Source organism: Zonotrichia albicollis, chromosome 6 (assembly GCF_047830755.1).
Source record: "Zonotrichia albicollis isolate bZonAlb1 chromosome 6, bZonAlb1.hap1, whole genome shotgun sequence".
Classification (NCBI taxonomy): domain Eukaryota; kingdom Metazoa; phylum Chordata; class Aves; order Passeriformes; family Passerellidae; genus Zonotrichia; species Zonotrichia albicollis.
The window spans coordinates 60,814,932-60,833,485 of NC_133824.1; the positions used below are offsets into that span (position 1 = coordinate 60,814,932).

General features: G+C 46.8%; 2 protein-coding genes across 3 annotated transcripts; one reads left to right on the forward strand and one right to left on the reverse strand.

Annotated features, from left to right (window-relative positions):
* Window positions 1–3,449: 3,449 nt before the first annotated feature.
* CNIH1 (cornichon family member 1) lies at window positions 3,450–10,645 on the forward strand. Of its 2 annotated transcripts, XM_074544054.1 has the most exons (6): window positions 3,450–3,611; window positions 4,782–4,850; window positions 5,116–5,163; window positions 8,278–8,390; window positions 8,817–8,960; window positions 9,737–10,645. In XM_074544054.1, exons 1-6 carry the CDS (start codon window positions 3,531–3,533, stop codon window positions 9,762–9,764), a joined length of 483 nt encoding a protein of 160 aa, XP_074400155.1. In that variant the 5' UTR covers window positions 3,450–3,530; the 3' UTR covers window positions 9,765–10,645. The 2 variants fall into 2 exon arrangements, with proteins under 2 accessions (XP_074400155.1, XP_074400156.1); XM_074544055.1 differs by lacking the exon at window positions 5,116–5,163 and having other exon boundaries at window positions 3,452–3,611.
* Window positions 10,389–18,209, reverse strand: CDKN3 (cyclin dependent kinase inhibitor 3). Its single transcript, XM_074544053.1, has 7 exons — window positions 17,901–18,209; window positions 17,154–17,209; window positions 16,496–16,540; window positions 15,504–15,726; window positions 14,419–14,450; window positions 13,798–13,901; window positions 10,389–13,123 (listed from the first exon to the last, which is right to left on the reverse strand). Exons 1-7 carry the CDS (start codon window positions 18,074–18,076, stop codon window positions 13,037–13,039), a joined length of 723 nt encoding a protein of 240 aa, XP_074400154.1. The 5' UTR covers window positions 18,077–18,209; the 3' UTR covers window positions 10,389–13,036.
* Between the last annotated feature and the right edge of the window lie 345 nt (window positions 18,210–18,554).

An 18,554-nucleotide genomic window follows, 5' to 3' on the forward strand; every position in this document is an offset into this window, starting at 1 on the left:
TAGTGTTGAAGGATGTGGTTAACCTGTGCATAATTCAGAGAAATTGCTCCATAATCTTTCCTCACAGTTCTCTGCCAAAATCTTCCTCATGAACAGCCTGTTACACACTGAATTATGACTGATTATACGGCTGTTTTCCAATAAGGACAAGTACTTGAGAGGGATTTAAGATGAAGGGAACAGACACTGGCATTTTCCCTGGGGATTCCAATCAGGATTAAAGTCAGTGTGTCCAGACTAACAGGAAAGTGCATTAAGAGCTGTGGGCCATCTCCAGAGCTCCTCTGTGGCTTCCTGGCATTGTTTACAAAGTTTAATCAGAGAAGATGCTCAGTCATTGTTTGATTTGAGATACCAAATGGATGTGAAATGAGAATTGATTAGACCATTTTCTACAGAATTTACTTTTAATTTCCTTCTGTGTTATCTTAAAAAAAACTAAAATCTTTGATAAAGAAATCCTTCAGTGCAGAAATCTTTATTGTGCAAGATTACAGCTGCCTTCCTCTTTTCCTGACAGGATAATTGCAGTTGAATGGTATGCCAGCACCCGAGGGAATAAAACACTGCATTCCTCGAGGCAGAACCAGGATTAATTGCAAATGCAGGTATGTGGCTGACACACCTTTTTACTTCTGAGACTGCACATCCCTGTTGCACAACATTTTCATGTACAAGAAATCATCAAATACAGAAATATCTGCCTTGAATGGATCAAACTGCAGTGGAAAACCTGCATTCCCCAGCCCCAAGGTATGACAGCATCTCTGCACACATCCTGTTTCTCTACCTCCCACAGGTCTTGTGAGGCAAACTGCCTTTGGGTGGCTTTGGAAAAGCCTGCACCAGGGAGCTTCCAGCACAGTCCAGTGCAAGGTCTGTGGGAATAAATGTGCCTGTGCAGCTCAAGGGTATTCCGAATAAGAAATAAACAATTTGCAAATAAATAACGCTAAAGAAGCATCAAGTGATATGAGGAAAGCTGTTATTGCAGAGGGACTGCAGAATTGTTGTTTCTGGCTCCTGAGGAGCGAGGGATGAGGAATGGTTGGAAGGTGGCTGTGATGCACTGCCAGGGCCTCTCTTCCTAACCCATCCTGTACGGCACCCTGAGCTGCAAAGAAACCACAACAGGCTCAGCCCTTCCTGATGTCCTCACTGCCCCGTGCTCTTCTTGTCTGTCCTTCTTGCAAGGCAATGGGAAGGCTCCTGGGCCAGAGCTGGGAATGGCTCAGAGCAGCTCTGAGCACCCACCCCCCACTCTCCTGGCCTTTTGTTCTCTCACCTTCTTATTCATCTTAGAGTCACAGAATCACAGACTGGTTTGGGTCTGGAGTCCTCAAACCCCATCTCGTTCCAACCCCCTGCCAGAGGTAGGGACACCTTCCACTAGAACAGGTTTTTCAGGGCTTATCTTCACTAAAATTTATTTTAAAATCTGTTTTCTGGGTTTCACATCAAAGTTTCATGGGTCATAATGACGCCACAGCAATTTTACTGGGAGTAGTTTGTGGATGAGAGGAGTGATTTTATGTTGAAACATCAACTTTATCTTTGCAACAGCCGATTTCCTAAAGACAGCTCATTTGCTACAGCTTTTCCTGTATTTTGGTGAGGGAAATAAAGTTTCTGCTCATCTCTCATTGTGACACTCCATTAATTGTGTATAAAGCTTTCCAGCAGATAACACCGGAAAATATTATTTCGTTTGGCAGCTGTTGGTTTTATGGAAATCATACGTCACTCTGCTCCAGAGGAAATGATTGCAGCAATGTCACCCCAGCTTGCCTTTACTGCAAGGTGTCACTGCTTAAACTGAAACAACTTTTACATGACCTTTGGAAAGGAGAGTGGGGTGATCTCCTCAAACTGTTTTCTCATCTTGCTGTTTCTGTTGGACAGGCTCCAATTTGTATTGATTGGGGATTGTATGAGCAGCCCTCCCTTCCCCAGGGCTCTCACAGCACAGCCTTCTTCAGCATTTCTTCCTAAATTAGCCATCTCCCTTTTCTCCAGATGTAGTGTGTGCTGCGCAGGGAATTTTACATGATCAGGTAGGGATGGGAAACAGGGGAATGGATGTAAACTCAAAGAAGGAAGATTTAGATGAGGTATTAGGAAGAAATTCTTCCCTTTGAGGGTGGTGAGGCCCTGGCATGACTGTGGCTGTCCCATCCCTGAAGTGTTCAAGGCCGGGTTGGACTGGTCTAGTGGAAGGTGTACCTGCCCATGACACTGCGTTGAAAATTGATGGTTTTTAAGTTCCCTTTACACACAAACTCCTGGAAAAGCTGTCAGTCCATGGCTTGCACAGGTTTACCCTAGGCTGGGTTAAGAACTGTCTGGGTGGCTGGGCCCAAACAGTAGTGGGGAATGATGCTGCACACTGCTGGTGCCCCCAGGGATCAGTGTAGGGCCCAGTTGTGTTTAATGTCTTTATTGATGATCTGGCTGAGGGGATTGAGTCCACCATTAGCAAATTTGCAGACAGTGCCAAATTGTGAGGGAGTATGGATCTGCTGGAGGGCAGGAAGGCCCTGGAGAACGACCTTGACAGGCTGGATCAATGGACTGAGACCAAGAGTCCAAGGTTGAGTAAGACCAAGTGTCAGGTCCTGGACTTGGGTCACAACAACCCCATGGAGCGTTCCAGGTTGGGGCAGAGGGTCTGGAAAGTAGGAAAGGACCTGGAGGTGCTGTTTGACAGTGGCTGGACACGAGCCCAGGTTTGGCCAGATGGGCAAGAGGTCGGTGGCCCTTGGCCTGTGGCAGCAGGACCAGGGCAGGGACTGTCCCCTGTGCTGGCACTGCTGAGGCTGCCACGAGCTGTGCCCAGTTCTGGGCTCCTCAGTTTAGGATGGACATTGAGGGGCTGGAGAGTGCCCAGGGAAGGGAATGGAGCTGTGGAAGGGTCTGGAGCACCATGAGGGGCTGAGGGAGCTGGGAAAGGGCTCAGCCTGGAGCAAAGGAAGCTCAGGGGGCCCTTATGGCTCTGCACAGCTCCTGACAGGAGGGGACAGCTGAGGGGTCGGGCTCTGCTCCAGGGAACAGGGACAGGACAAGGGGAAATGGCCTCAGAAAACCTCAGGGGAGGTTTAGATTGGATATTATGGAAAAATTGTCCATGGAGACGGTGGTCAGTCATTGGGAAAAGGCTGCCCAAGGAGGTCTGGAGTCCCCATCCCTTGAGGTGTTCAAGGAATGACTGGAAATGACACTCGGTGCTCTGGTGTGTTGACAGTCACAAGAGTCATTGGAGTCGATGATCTTGTAGGTTTTTCTAAACTAGATTCTGTGCCTCCATGACTGTACGCCAACCCTCTCTCACACCGCGCTCCGCAAAGCGCGATCGCACTCCCTCCGCCCACACTTTAAGGTGAAAACTCCGGATTTTTGTTCCATCCCCTCACGGCCCCCCCTCACGAAATGGCGGCGGCGGGCGGGGCCGGCAGGGGGCGCTGCGGGCGCGGCCATGGCGGCTGCGCGGCGGCTGCTGAGGCGCCCGGCAGCCCCCGCGCGGCCCCGCCGCCATGGCCTTCACGTTCGCCGCCTTCTGCTATATGTTGGCGCTGCTGCTCACGGCTGCCCTCATCTTCTTCGCCATCTGGCATGTGAGTACGGGCACCGTGGAGTGGGGGACAGCCCGGGGAACGGCCCCGGAGAGCCCCCAGGGCGTCCCCGGACAGCCGCCGAGGGAGCGGGGAAACCGCATCCGGAACCGCCCTAGGAGCGGGAATCGGCCTCTCTGTGGATAAAATGGGTTTTTGTGCGGGCATGAGTGGCAGGACAAGGGGCAGTGGCTTCCCGCTGACAGAAGGCAGGGATGGATGGGATATTGGGAAGGAATTCTCTGTGAGGATGGTGAAACCCTGGCACAGGGTGCCCAGAGAAGCTGTGGCTGCTCCTGGATCCCTGGAAGTGCCCAAGGCCAGGCTGGATGGGGCTGGGAGCAGCCTGGAATGGTGGAAGGTGTCCCTGCCAGAGCAGGGTTTGGAACTGGATCTTTCAGGTCCTTTCCAGCCGAAACCGTTCCATGATTCTGTGATTTGCTCCTCGAGGCTGGCGCTGGGAGAGCAGCCAACAGGACCCTGCCTGAGATGAGCTGCTCTGAGGGAGGATGTGATGCTTAGCAGGATATTTATGGTGTAAAACTGCCTTTTGTACTTCATGCTGCATCTTTATGTCGAGAAAAAGACGAATGTACATATTTTGTCTTTTTTTTTTTTTTTTTTTTCCAATGGATACACCTTTAGGAGCTAAAACCTGCTCTGTGTGATCGTGCTTTGGCAGGGAAGTTGGGCTGGATGGTCTCCAGAGGTCCCTTCCAGTCCTAACAGTTCTGTGATTCTAGGATATATGTGAGCTCAATATTTACTATGACAATGAGGAAAAATATCTGTTGGCTTTTAAACTTGCTCTTTTTGTGGATTAAGGAGTCCCATGCCAAATTCCTGTTGGTCACCAAGAGTCCTGGGTGAGGTTGGGGTCTGCACAGCGAGTGGGGCTGAAAACTGATAAGGGGGCGTAGGAAATTCATTGCTGGTGGGAAGATAAAAAGTTGGGGAGTAGTCAGATGCTTTTGAATATCTGATGAAACGACTGCTTTCCTATTTGTAAAACCTGTTCCACATCTGTCTTACCTGTAAGTTGATGTAGGCAGAACTTATGTGAAATGTTACTGAGAACAAAGGTAGCAGCTCTGTGCCAAAATGCTACTTTTAATGGATAAAATACAGAATTGCTCCTGGGGAATCAAAACTCTTTCATTTTTTTTCCTCTAGATTATAGCATTTGATGAACTGAAGACTGATTACAAGAACCCCATAGACCAGTGTAATACACTCAATCCTGTAAGTAGCACACCAGACATTTTGTTTTGCTAAATAAATACGTGTAAAATGCTTATTTTTGGTGTTATCTTGATGCAATCAGCCTGGGCAATAGAATTGCATCTGGGTTGAGAAGCCCTCGCTGTTGGTAGCAGTTGTAGGGAAATTCTTTGTGTGATTCTTTAGTTTCAAGTTGAATATTCTGACTGTTATTAATCTGATGGTGATCTTGTCAGCTGTCATACTAACATTCTTTCAATCTGCTTTCCACATTTTCGGCACAAAGACAGTTGAAAAGGTCAAAAAGATTAAAAGAGTCAAAATTGCATTAAAGGTGTGTACTGCTTTTCAGTTTCATGTTTTTGAACTTCCCTTTCATTTTGTTAGGAACATCTGTAATACTATTTAGCTGTTTTGTTTAGTCTGCCTGTTCATCTGCTCGTTATTTGTTTGTTGGGGTTTTTAACAACCTCATGGATTTCCATATTTTGTGCCAAACCAATTCTGCTTGCTTACCCAGCAACTTGGGGAAAACTGTTACATGCCTGTTAGGTGTCAGAAAATAACTTCAGGCAGAAATAAATTGTGTTTTTCAAGTCAGATATACTGAATTCAGATTAGAGGAGAATACTTGGGGATTTTTTTAAGCATTGACCAAGTCAGTTCTGATCTTTTTTTGAGGATTTGGGTGAGTGGAAGGTGATAGGTGCTCTCCTCACTTCTCTGTTCTGTGTCCCAGGATCAGGGCTTTGTCCCAGTGTCCTCTCTGGGATGCAACTCAGACACTCCTTGGCTTAGGAAAGGAATTTGAGGCAAACTGTTTGCCTGCATCTCTGACAGGCCAGCAGCATCAGGGAGGCTTGTTAAAGAACACAGAGCTTGATCCTGTAGCATTTTATGGCTTTTCCTTTGTGTGTGCCCAGGCTGAGGGAGGATGCAGGGGCAGCACAGCAGCGTGGCCTGACCTGTAGCTTTAGTGTGTTTCAAGTAAAATACACACCAACAAATAAATTTGCTGTAATTGGGGGTGGAGGAGGGGGCAGAGAGTGTGTTCTATGTACAGCACACGAATGCAAGTGAATATTTCAGTGTGAGGAGGGGAGGAGGAGAGGAGGTTTGCTGTAGGAGAGCTGTGCATCTAACAGTTTCCCTTGCTTGGTCTGTTCCAGTCATCTCTGCTGCAGTGTGGGAGAGGCCAACTCTCATTACATCGATGCATTTTGACCTTACTGCAACCTTTGTAGTGTAAAAATGTGCATGTTTAACTGGATATTAACCTTCTGCTGCCCCACGTGCATGGAGCGTCCTTTCCATGGCAGCTTTGCTTCTGACAGTCTGAAATAATCTCATATTTGCTGTTCCTGTGGAAGCAGGCTAGTCCCCAAAAGTGAAGTTCAGGCTCTTGAGGGGTACATGATGCTGTGTGTTGTTTTCCTGTAGAAAGAACCAAAGATCTGGGTAGGAATTGAGGCACCTCAGTGGAGAGATTAGCCTAAAATAGTAACTCCTGAGCACACTGCTGATTCCTTCTCTTCCCTGCTCCTGTTATAGTCGTGTCTTTTCTCAGCAACCAGATCCATCCTCCCTCACTTCTGTGATAAATGTGGTAGGATCTGATGTAATTCATTTTTCTGTAGGACAGGCAGGGAGGATCAAGTGGGGGAGATTAGAAAGAGGCAGAGATCCTGGTGTGGGAGCAGGGTATAATAAACAAGAGAAAAGAAAAACAGATTTTGAGATATGTAGGTAAATAAATACAGATTTTTCAGGCCTGGTGAATCTGTCTGAGCAGGCTGCCAAATGCATCGTGTGTTGGACAGGGTGGTTGTTCTGCTATAAATAATTCCATGTGTAAATGGTAAGTATGCAAAGAAGGATCTGGATGAAAATATTTACTTGAAACATTTTGTGTCCAACAGCTGAATTTTGGTGGTGTTGATGCAAGTTTACTTTGATATTCTTCATGTAGAGAACTAGAATGTCAGCAAAGTAGGTGGTGAGTGTGTTTGTTGGTAGCTTTTAGGTTTCTAGGAAGATATTCTGGGGTTTTAAAAGAAGAAAAAAATTGGAAACCACTGAAACTTTGATGTTATCATCCCATGCAATGTTAATCACACTGCACAAAAAGAGAGCAGAGTGTGTTGTGTGTGTACATGCACACACACAGAGACAATTGAAACCTTTGGGTGAAAATGGGGTGTTTTCCATGAGGAGTTTGACAGGGCTGAGTTGAGAAGGCAGAAGCTTTGCAGAGCTGCTCCAGGGGCTGGAGCCAGGCTGGGAGAGCTGGGAATGTTCCCCTGGAGAGGAGAAGGCTCCAGGGAGAGCTCAGAGCCCCTGGCAGGGCCTGAAGGGGCTCCAGGAGAGCTGGAGAGGAGCTGGGGACAAGGGATGGAGGGACAGGAGCCAGGGAATGGCTCCCAGTGCCAGAGGGCAGGGATGGATGGGAGATTGGGAATTGGGAATTCTTTATAATGAGAGTGCTGGGGCCCTGGCACAGGGTGCCCAGAGCAGCTGTGGCTGCCCCTGGATCTCTGGAAGTGCCCAAGGCCAGGTTGGAGCAACCTGGGATAGTGGAAAGTGCAGAACTGGATGGACTTTGAGGTCCCTCCCAACCCAAACCAGTTTGATTTGTACGATTCCTTCTGAACCTGGTAATAAAGCAGTGAATAGCAGGTAATAAACAGTGAATAGCAACACCTTGGGGTGACTTGTACAAAATGAACTCCGTGTTGGGTGTGAGATTCCGCAGCTCTTTGCATGTGTTTACTCTCTGTCCCTCTCCATGTTGTTCCTGTTAACAACACTAATCTCTGCAGCATTCCATGCTTCCTGTGGCTCCATGGTCCCTGGTTCTGAGCTCTGTGGGCTTCTGCTGGAAGCATGATGCTGTAAAGCATGCACAGTGGGAGCTGACAGGGAGAAGTGGCTGTGCAGAGCAGCTCCTCTGTGCACACCCGTGTGCCACCACGTCACCGCTGGTTTGGTTGGGTAAAGCTCTGCCTGGGCTGTCACGTTTTGGGAATAATTCAACTTTGGAAAGTTCTGGATCTGTGAAACAGGAAAACACAAAGTTATCTTGTTGTCTATAAACCATTCTGCAGAGCATGTTTCCTATTGATATTTCTCTGTTGCATGAGCAGAAATATCTCAGTGACCTCTTCTGAGTGTCACACATAAAGCGTGGAATCTGTTAATTTAATAGAAGCAATTAAAAAATATTGATCTGACCATTAAATCTGATAAATTTTTCTCCTTGGTTCATGAATAGCATGTGAAAACAGCAAGGCACATAGTGTTGGCTGCTGCTTTCACGTTCCACAGTCTTGTTCTTGTTAGTGTTGGTTTTAAAGAATATTTTTAAGCAATATTGTGCCTCCAAAGTAGCTGAAATGCCTCATTTTGCTCTGTGCAACCAAAACTTCTAACTCACCTTTTTCTTTTCCAGCTTGTACTTCCAGAGTACCTCATCCATGCATTCTTCTGTGTCATGTTTCTCTGTGCAGCAGAGTGGCTCACACTGGGTCTCAATATGCCCTTGTTGGCTTATCATATTTGGAGGTAATTTTGGCGAGTCTGTTATGCTCAGTGAATTGTTACTCATTCTCCTGTTGCTGTCTTCTGTCCAGTGTTCTGTGTCTTGGGAAAACCCAGATGCTTTCTGGGAAAGTTCAGGTCATGGCTGTACAATGAGAGCCATCACCTGGCTTTCTTGGGTGGGTTTTATTCTCTTGTGCTGTGTGAGAATTGAGTTGTGTGTGTGTTAAAGTCGCTGACATGCCAGAGGTGCACTGAGGCAATTCCCAGTGTGGAATGCCAGTTGAAATAGCAATTCCAATTTCCTCTGCCATTCCTTAAGGCATGGGAATTGAATTGCTTCTCTGTACAGGGTGTTATCCATGTCTCAGCTGTGGCATTCCCTGGTGGGTGGGGACAGGGCTCAGTCCCTGTGGCTGCCACCCCACACCTGCCTGTGCCTCGTTGCAGGTACATGAGCAGACCCGTGATGAGCGGCCCGGGGCTCTACGATCCCACGACCATCATGAATGCAGATATTTTAGCCTATTGCCAGAAAGAAGGATGGTGCAAATTAGCATTCTACCTTCTATCTTTTTTTTACTACCTATATGGGTAAGTTTTCCTCTTCAGTCTGAAGCTTTGGCTCAGTGCTCATGTCCATAGGAATATGATCCTTCTCATGGTGGAAGGGAGCCTGTGAGAGCTGCACAGGGACTTTGGACCAGGGTGTGTAGTGATAGGACACATGGGAATGGCTTCCCACTGCCAGAGGGCAGGGTTAGATGGGATATTGGGAAGGAGTTGTTCCCTGGGAGGGTGGGCAGGCCCTGGCACAGATCACCCAGAGAAGCTGTGGCTGCCCCCGGATTCCTGGAAGTGCTCCAGGCAGGGCTGGACATGGAGCAGCCTGGGATAGCCAAAGGTCTCCCAGCCCATTGCAGGGGTTGGAGTGAGAGGATCCATGAAGTCCTTCCAACTCAAAACATGCTGAGGATCTGTATGGCCACCTACAGTGCCAGCTTTCCTGCTAAAGAATCCACATTCACCCCTGATTCTGCTCTAAAACACAAATCCTAATTTCATCAGAATTACTATTTTGAATCTCTTCCATGACTGTAGACTAAAAAGCTCCAAACTTTTCTTCTGTTAACCATAATACAGTAAATCCCGGGGTATTTAATTAAGAAGCTGAAACTTTGTTTTCAGAGGAAAGTATTTGATGTAAATGTGATTTTGTTGAAGTGAAAAGTAGAAGAGTCATTTTGTCAGATCTTCAGTCACAATCCACGTATCTCACATGGATTTGTTCCTTATAATAGACCCTGTTAGAATTAAATGTGTAACACTAATCAAAATGATGCATCTTAATATTTTTTTTTCTTCTGCAGCATGATTTATGTTCTGGTGAGCTCTTAAGAAGACATTCAGCAAGCTTTGTTCCAGTTAAGTGCATGCAAAAGCCACAAAAAACATGGATTCTTTACAACAAGAACCTCTGACCAAGATTAAATCCGGAACCTGATGTTCACAATTGAGTTAGAAAACAATGACTCCCCTATTTTTAAAATATTTCCACATTTTATACTTGTGGAAAGACTGTTTTCTTATATTTTACTGGGACGCTGAAATTGATGAATTATGTGTAAATTAATACAAAGATGCCTGGGGTTTGAAAAGTTTTGACTTTGCACTCCATAAGGAACAGCCATAACCTTCGAGTAGGTGTTGGTTACTACTAGCCTTAGTGCTCTAGGGGTTTGCTGTAGGATGGGCTTTGTAGGGGCTCACTTGGACTTGTGTATCCCACTCTGGACTCTAAACCAGCCCTGGCTCCAAGTGCTTGGCAACAACTGGAATGCTCTGTGTTTTGCCCATAGGTGATGTTGGTCTTAGGATATTAATTCATGGACACAAAAGCAAAAATAGTTCTATTCTGGTTGATTTTTTTTATTATCTGGTTAATCTTGCCCTGTATGTGCATCCATAGGTCCAGAGCCTTCTGTATCTTCTCCAGACATTAACCCTGCTTTAATCTCGAACCTGTGCCATTGTGGTAGGAGAAGCTGAATTGTCCATGAAGGAATGAATTTAAATGTGGTTTTTTTTTTAATGTCTGTGCTGATTAACAAATGGACAAACCTCCAATGTTTATCAAGTCCAATGATGAAAACACTCTTGGGTTTAGGAGTAGTAAATACTACAGACTTTTTCAAAGCAGAAGGTGAGATTGTGAAACTGCCCCGCTGTTCCTTAGTGCAATAAATGATAATAAAAAACAAATCTCAAATTCAGCAACATTTCTTTTTATGTGGTGCCTTTTGTTTTGTTTATAAATTCAACAGATCCTCACTGTGTTCATCAGTTGTTTTACAGTGGATTATTGCATTCCCTTTAAAAATAGAACACAGAATTGAATTACCTCTGGAAAAGGAGAGCTCTGATTTCCTGCTTTTATTCCTGAAGTTAAATTGCAGATAGGGCAGAGGAAGATGTTTCAGATAAATATTGCATTGTAAATTGTGACTGCGAACAGCTGCCTAATTTACAAGTATTAATTAGGAATCTTTTTTCATTTATCTGTGCTGGAGAACAATGCAGAGTTTCCCCATTCTAGTAAAACTTTTTTTTTTGCATAAACTGTGTATTTGTTCACTTTGGGTCTCTTGGGTATTAGGGGCAGTAAAAATGTATGAATGGCTGCACTGGGTTCCACCAGAAATCCAGATATTCCAACTCTGGTGTGCTGGGCAGTGCCACTGGCTGAGGAAAGTCACTCCACAGCTTTGGGACTGTCCTTTCCCCACACCTTCCCCTTTTCTGGGCTATTATCACACACAGTTTGGGTTCCCAGGGCATGGAGAGTGGGAGTTTCTAGTTTTTTTAAAATATATTCAGGCTGTGATAACTTCAGATTCTCTTTCCTAAGTAAGAATAGCCCTGACAGTTGATTGCTTTGTACATAAAATTGTTTTTCTCACGTTTGCTTGCATTTATTGAGCATTTCCTATGCCCCTACTGCTCAAGCCTTCAGCATTCCATGATTATTTTTTTCCTTGTGCAGCCATAATTTTTAGCTTTTCATGGAGGAATTTTTGAAAGGCTTTTTTGGAAACTCATGAATATTGTTCCTATTGGATAATTTTTATTTTTCTGCTGCTTGGCTCTTCAGAAGATGTAAGAGATGACTTCAGCCTGTGGAAGCAAAGCTCATTAAACCTTATATTTGTATATTTATTAATCCATTATGGAAACAAGACTGGCTGCTTCTAGCCCCTGGCTCTCCTCAACCTTCTAAACAAATCTCTTGTTCCCTTGGCATTTGGGTTGGTTTGAGCCAAATTCCACACTGGAATAAACAATGCAGGCCTGACTGAGCCCAAGTGACAGCTGCTCCAAGGGCCCAGCAATATTTACCCAAGTGTTTGCACTGTCCTGAGCAGCTTGAACTGGGTGTGTGGGGTGCAGAGGAGCATTCCCAGCTGCCCAGGGCTGTGGATAACACCATCCATGTCCAGCAACATCAGCCTTGTGTCCCAGGAGTGCTGGAGTAGCCCTTGTGTAGCTTTGCTGGAGTATCAGGCCTTTGGCATTCAAAAAGTGGACCTGATCATTGGTTTTGGAGTTCTAGGAGGCAAAAGATGATGGAGAAGATAAAGAACATTTCTCCCACCCTCAGCAAGCTTCCTGCTGAGTCATGTGATAAATATTTAATACCTGAAAACCATTAGTTGCAAGGATTAAGTACTGAAGTACATTTGGGGCAGGGTATTTGCTGTAAATTATTCTGTGCTGTGGAAACTGGAAAAGTTCCTGTTTGCCATAAGAGTGGGGAAGGGAATGGCAGTAAACACTAATTAATCTGCAGAAATCACCTTTCTGCTCAAAGTTCAAATGTTAAAAGATAAATTCTGAAGTTCACAAAGCAGGGACTTGTTCAACTCCAGCCTCCTGGTCCTCTGTGGAATCTTGTCCTAACTTTTGAACTTGAGAGGGTTGTGAACTTTATCAAAATCCTGAACTTTATGAAAAGCCAGGAGCTGTTTCACTGTGCTTTTATGAATGGATATGGTGAAACAGGAGAGACTGTTAAAGGGCTGTTCCCGTGAGTTCCTGCCAGCCCCCAGCTGATTGTTTGTTTACTCTCAGTGCTGGCAGCAGGCAGAAGGGCTGTGCCAGCTCACCCACGCAGCTGCAGCAGAGTCTCCCTGCCACAGTCACCTACAACCCCCCTGCTGGCTTTGGCACAGATTTGTGGTACAACACCTCCTGCTTTTGGAATGAGGAGACTCCTTCCCAAATAGCCCTCAACACATCGAGCAGAACCTGTGACATTTTAGAACGAGTTGTTACGAGCTCAGAAGGGTGAGAGCTCCAGCTTGACTTTGCTGATGGTGTGAGGGTGTTTTAAACAGCTCCAGAGATGGAATTTCTATCCAACTCCATTCTCCCAGCAGAACAGCAATGGACACAAACACACTTGTACATGCATTTTTCAGGCAGTGAGTATTAAAATCACCAAAGAGGGGAAGATGCCACATGTTCTCTAGCATTTCCTTCCCCATCCCAATGCTTTACACATGGATTTAGAAGGCAGCAGCTGTGTCACACAGGCAGTAGCACTGAGGAAAGGTCAGGAGAGAAGTGTCTTGTCCAGGAGTTTTCCACACAGGCACCCATGGCAGGATCAGCTACCGTGACGCCGACCTGAGCAGCGGCTCCTTTGTGGCCAGGTGTGCAGCCAGCTTCTCCCGGAAGTCATGGAGGAAATTGTACTGCTGCAAATGCACAACCAGGCTGCAGTGAGTGCTCTGTGCTTTAGCAACAGGCACCACCTGTGGTAAAAAGCTCTTTGATACCCCTGGATGAAAACTGCACCCTCTGGTCCATTTGTTCTTTATGTGCTTACTCCACATCCTCTGGGACTTTGCACTGTCAGACACAGATTCCATGGACCTTGACTTGGATCCTGTGGCTCCCCACAATGGCCACAGGTGATGCATTACCCCAAGGCAATGCAAAACGTGGTCCTCAGAGGTGGGAGTTGTCAGAATTCAAAGCTGCATTATTTGGAATCATGGAATCATTTAGGTTGGAAAATCTCTCTAAGGTCTTTGAGTCCAACCATTCCCCCAGCACTCTAACATCCCTAAGTGCATCCACACAGCTTTTAAACCCCTCCAGGGATGGGGATGCCACCCCTGCCATGGGCAGCTGTGCCAATGCTGGACAACCTTTCAGTGAAGAAATTTTCCCTATTATCCAGCTTAAACCTTTTCTGGCACAACTTGAGGCCTTTTCCTCTTAGGAGAAGCTGTTTCTTGAAAGCAGGACACAGCTCAAACCCCAGAGAGCAGCTGTTAAGGCAGAGGTGTGTCTGGGAAGTGAGGAGGGGCCTGCCTGAGCTCTCACTGCTCTTTGGACCCATGTGTTACCTGCTCAGCCCCATTACCTTGATGGTCTGTATGGCCCCTGATCCTCTCAGCTTCCTGAGGCTCTCTATCACCTGCTGAGGTGCCAGGGTGTCTGAAAGCTGGAGCAGGAGACAGGCAGCCACTGCAAGGGAAAGTGTTTACACCTGAGTGCTGCTGAGCACCTCTGACTGCACACAGCCACTGGTTTGTCCCATGAAAACCACCCTGGCAAACCTATCTGGGTTTGTCCCAGGGCTCTTGGATCTCTTGCAGAATCCTATTTCTGAGCCCTGGCCCATCTCCCTGCTGCTCCTGCCTCAGCCTATGGGCTTTGGAAATAGGTGAAAACCCTCCCACTGCCTTCCCAGCAGCATCTGGATGCATTCCTAGGCTTTTCAGGAATGAGTGCCAGTACACCCAGTTAATTCCTTTGTGTCTTCTGGCCATATCCCCACCCCTTCCTTCTGGGAACACACAGTAACTAACACTCCTGAAGGCTTTAAGGGGCAACACTGGGATCAATCAGAGGCAGAGGAATTGCTTCATGTCCTTTCTATTCACCAGGCTGCTCCTGGTAGTGGTAGCTTGGATTGCATCCACAGAGAAGCTCCCAGCAGAATTTGGCTCTGTGGGTTTGTGGGATGGAGACAAATGCTTACCAAGACATGAGCGTCCAAGGCCACCATAACAGCTGGGAGAAAAGAAAACATCTGGTTGGAATGAGCTGTAGCAAACTGCAGCACCCAGGGACCCCCCAGCACATAAATAATGGACACAGTTGTTGCCTTAATACAATCAAGAGGAACAGTGGTACAAAAAAAGTCAGAACAAGAATTTCTATGTATTTTCTATATTCTATTTCTATACCTACAGGGATATATCTTATTTATTCTCCAGAACTTTTGTATCTTTCCATGGAAGCTTCAAATTTAAAGTTCCCCTTCATTCCTGCTAATAGTCCCAAAGGTACAGGAGGACAGGAAACAGTAGAAGGATGGACAATTTCAAATTTCTTTAAATCCTACTCTAGATTAAGGGTGTGAGGAGAAGAGCAGGGTTCTGTGTCAGCAGGAAAACCAAGGACTCAGTGGATTTCTGTACAGGAAGGTGTCAGTAAGATCATTCAGAGAACATGGAATTTGGAAAGCTCTTCCCCTCTCTTCTGAGCTCAGCTAAATAAACTCCTTTAAACTCATTCATGGAAATCAGGAGTGAATTTTGCACTGCTGGAAGCCACTGAGTCCCTGATAAATAGTCCAGGGAAATGTTATGGAATTATAGAGTGGTTTGGGTTAGAAGGGACTTTAGAGTCACTTCATTCCACCCCCTGCCATGGGCAGGGACACCTTCCAGTGGATCAGGTTGTTCCAAACCCCATCCCTGGCCTGGAACACTTCCAGGGAAGGGGCAGTCACAGCCTCTAGCAAAGGAGTGCTTTTGCTCCCAACTCATTCTGTACACCTGATATCCAGGTAGGCTGGGGGCAAGGAGCCCTGTGGTGCCACTCAAAACACACTTTCAAACTCTTACTGGACAGAGCAAGGGGAAATGAGACATTCTGATCTTCTGAAAGGAAGAATTCTCTCCAAAGCTGCAGGAGGAGGAACAAGCAGACTTCCCAGCATGAGCTAACCCTAAAGAGTGCAAGTGCCTTTTCACACCATCCTATTTCCCCTGCTCATACACCTAGAGAGAAGCTGGCATCCTTCACAGCAATGTGGGGTGATGGGGAGGCAGAACCTACTGTATCATTGTTTTCTGCTTATTTTCCAGGCAGGCTCTGAGCTCTTCCAGGATCTTGCAGCAGGTGGCAATGTCGGGAGCATTCCCATCGGGAATGGGGTGGTGGTGCACACACATCCCGTGCTGCTGGTAGGTGTCAATCAGGTTTGGTACTCGGTATTTTGAGAGCTCTCCTCTGGTACAAAGCACAAAAACATCCTGGATCCCACAGCTCTTTAGTTCTCCTGCCAATGGATTAAGACACTTGCAGATAAACAAAAGCCAATCAAGCTTAAGGATAAGCAGATAAGGACCTTGGTTCTGATCTCTTGTTTCATCTTTGGGGCTAAGACAGTTGGAGTGAGCAATTTTGGTTGGAGGACTCTTTCCCCCACATTTCCCTTCAGGTAATCCAGGAGAGGAATTTTCTCAGTTCACTGAGAGAATCTCACTGGAGAACACAGCAGCACTCAGGGCAGCCTGTTATCCACCTAAGGATGCTTCTGTCCAATCTCCAGTTAAAATCACAGAATCCCAGGATGGCTTGGGTTGGAAAGGACCTTAAAGCCCATCTCATTCAACCTCTGCCATGGCAGGGACACCTTCCACTGTCCCAGGTGGCTCCAAGCCCCAATATTCAACCTGGCCTTGGGCACTCCAGAGATCCAGGGGCAGCCACAGCTGCTCTGTGCCAGGCCCTGCCTGCCCTCACAGCCAGGAGCTCCTTCCTAAGCTTGACTTACCCAAACACTGAGGGGATTTGCTATTGGTCTCTGTTCTTTAGTGCTCACACCTGAATAATCAGCACAAATCTTTACATAATTCCATCCTTTCTATCCCAATTTCATTTTCTCTGGGAAAAAGGAAGACTACAAGTTTGTAATTCATCTTGGTCCCAGCTGCTCTGAAGTTGCCTCATGGGTACTGTGCAGCTCCTGCCTGGAAATATCCTGACTATTTATTTCATAGTCATGGAATATTCATGGAATTGCCCTTGGCACAAAGAACACTCACCTATATCTTTCTGAAGATTTCTTCTGATATCCTTAAACCTGCAACCTGAAACAAGTTATGAACAATAATTACCACTGCAGGTAAGTGACATTTATGGGATGGCTGCAGCAGCAGAATAGAGCACAGGCACCCTCCTCCCAAAATCAAAGCAAGGAACGAAGCCACAGCCTGAATAAAACACAGTTCTTGTTTTTGCAGGTGGATCCCTGGTGCAGAAGGCAGTTTAAACACCATTATCTGCTTAATACTGTAATGCAATAGGATTAACCAAAGAAATCTGCCCAAGGTTTTAAGGTGCTTTGTGTTTTCCAGATGAAAAGTTTTGGATATTTTAAATCAGGATACAGCATAAAATCCCCCCACCAACACAAATAATCATCCAACAAGTAAAAGGGCTGAATAAAGATCACTTAAGAGTTGAGTGGAGATTCACCATGGCAGCAGTTCTGGTAATTAAAAATGCAGACAAAATTTATATGTTTACTTTTCTGACTTAAAAAACATGATCTTGCATTAAGATATTCTCTAGATTAGCTTTCCAAACCTATTCCAGGGGTAGATTACAAAAGGAGTCACCCACAACACAAATTTGGGGTACAAGGTATTACCCCTCTTCATCTCTCAAACATGCCTGCAAATTTCAGTGAATGCTTCTTACCTGGAAGGGAACATAGTCCCAGGAACTCTGAAGAGTAGAGAGGAGACAAAGACAACCTATCAGAAATAACAAGTAAAATAAATAAAAATCAGAAGGGAAGATTTCAATTATTTAAATATATAAATAGGTTTAGAGGCGGTGTCAGGAGGGTGGGGCCAGAACTTTTCACCAGTGTCTGGTGGGACGATGAGGACAGGAACAAAATGAAACATGGGAAGTGAGGATGAAGAAAAATGTTACTTTGAGGATGACAAAAGGTTTGGGTGGAGGGGACCTTAAAGATCATCTTGTTCCAATCCCCTGCCACAGGCAAGGACAATTTCCAGCAGCCCAGGTTGCTCCAAGCCCTGTCCAACCTGGCCTGGAACACTTCCAGTGATGGGGCAGCCACAGCTTCTCTGGATAACCTGTGCCAGGGCATCTCCACCCTGTCAGTAAAGGGAATGGAGGCCTGGAACAGGCTGCTCAGGGAAGTTGTGGAGTTTTAAATGGAAACATTTCAAACCCACCTGGGTGTGATCCTTGGCTCTGCTGTGGGGGAGCCCCTGGGCAGGGCGGTTGGATCAGCCCCAGCGGCCCCTTCCAACCCCATCCGCTGACACTTCCCCAGCACCACCGGGCCCCCCAGCCCGCAAGGTCACCAGAGCCCGGCTCGGGCTTTCCTTGCGGAGAGAAACGCTCTTGTTTCTCAGGATAGAGATTTAATACAATTTCCTCAGAGAAAGGACCCCACGGGTGCCGCCTCACCAGGAGATGTGGAGCGGGCTCGGGTCCTCCTCGGTGGCCTCATCGTCTGAGGAGGCGAAGCCGTCGGCTGGCGCCGCAGCGGGCTGCGGGGAGAGCGGGGGGCTCATCGTGGGGCCGGGACCCTCGGCGGTACCGGGATCCCGATCCCGATCCCGGTCCCTCAGCGGTTTCACCATGGCGCCGCTCTCCGCCGCCGCCCGTTCAAACTGGCCCCGCCCACCGGCCCATTGCCCAATGGGAAGCTGCGGCTCAGAGGGTGCTTGGAAAGTCCAGCAGGGCTTTCCCCCGGCTTCATGAGAGGAGCATGCTGATTGGTGAACAGCAAGGAGGGCGGGGCTTAATATGCAAATATTGCAGTGATCTCTGCGCTGATTGGGTGAGGCGGAGAGGCGGGAGGGGCGGTCTCGAGCGCCGGGGGCGGGGCTCCGTGAGGGCTCCGTGAGGGCTCGAGGGAGGGGCGTGGACGGATCCCCCGCCCCTAATTCCATTTTAAATCCCTCTTGGGGGTGTGTTCCTAATTATCCTATTCCTGGTAGTCCCTGTGATTCTTGACAGTGATAGGGCAAGGGGGAATGAATTCACAAAGATATATGGCAGGGTTAAAGGGGATATTAGCAGGAAAACTTCCTTGTGAGTGTGGTGAGGCCTTGACAG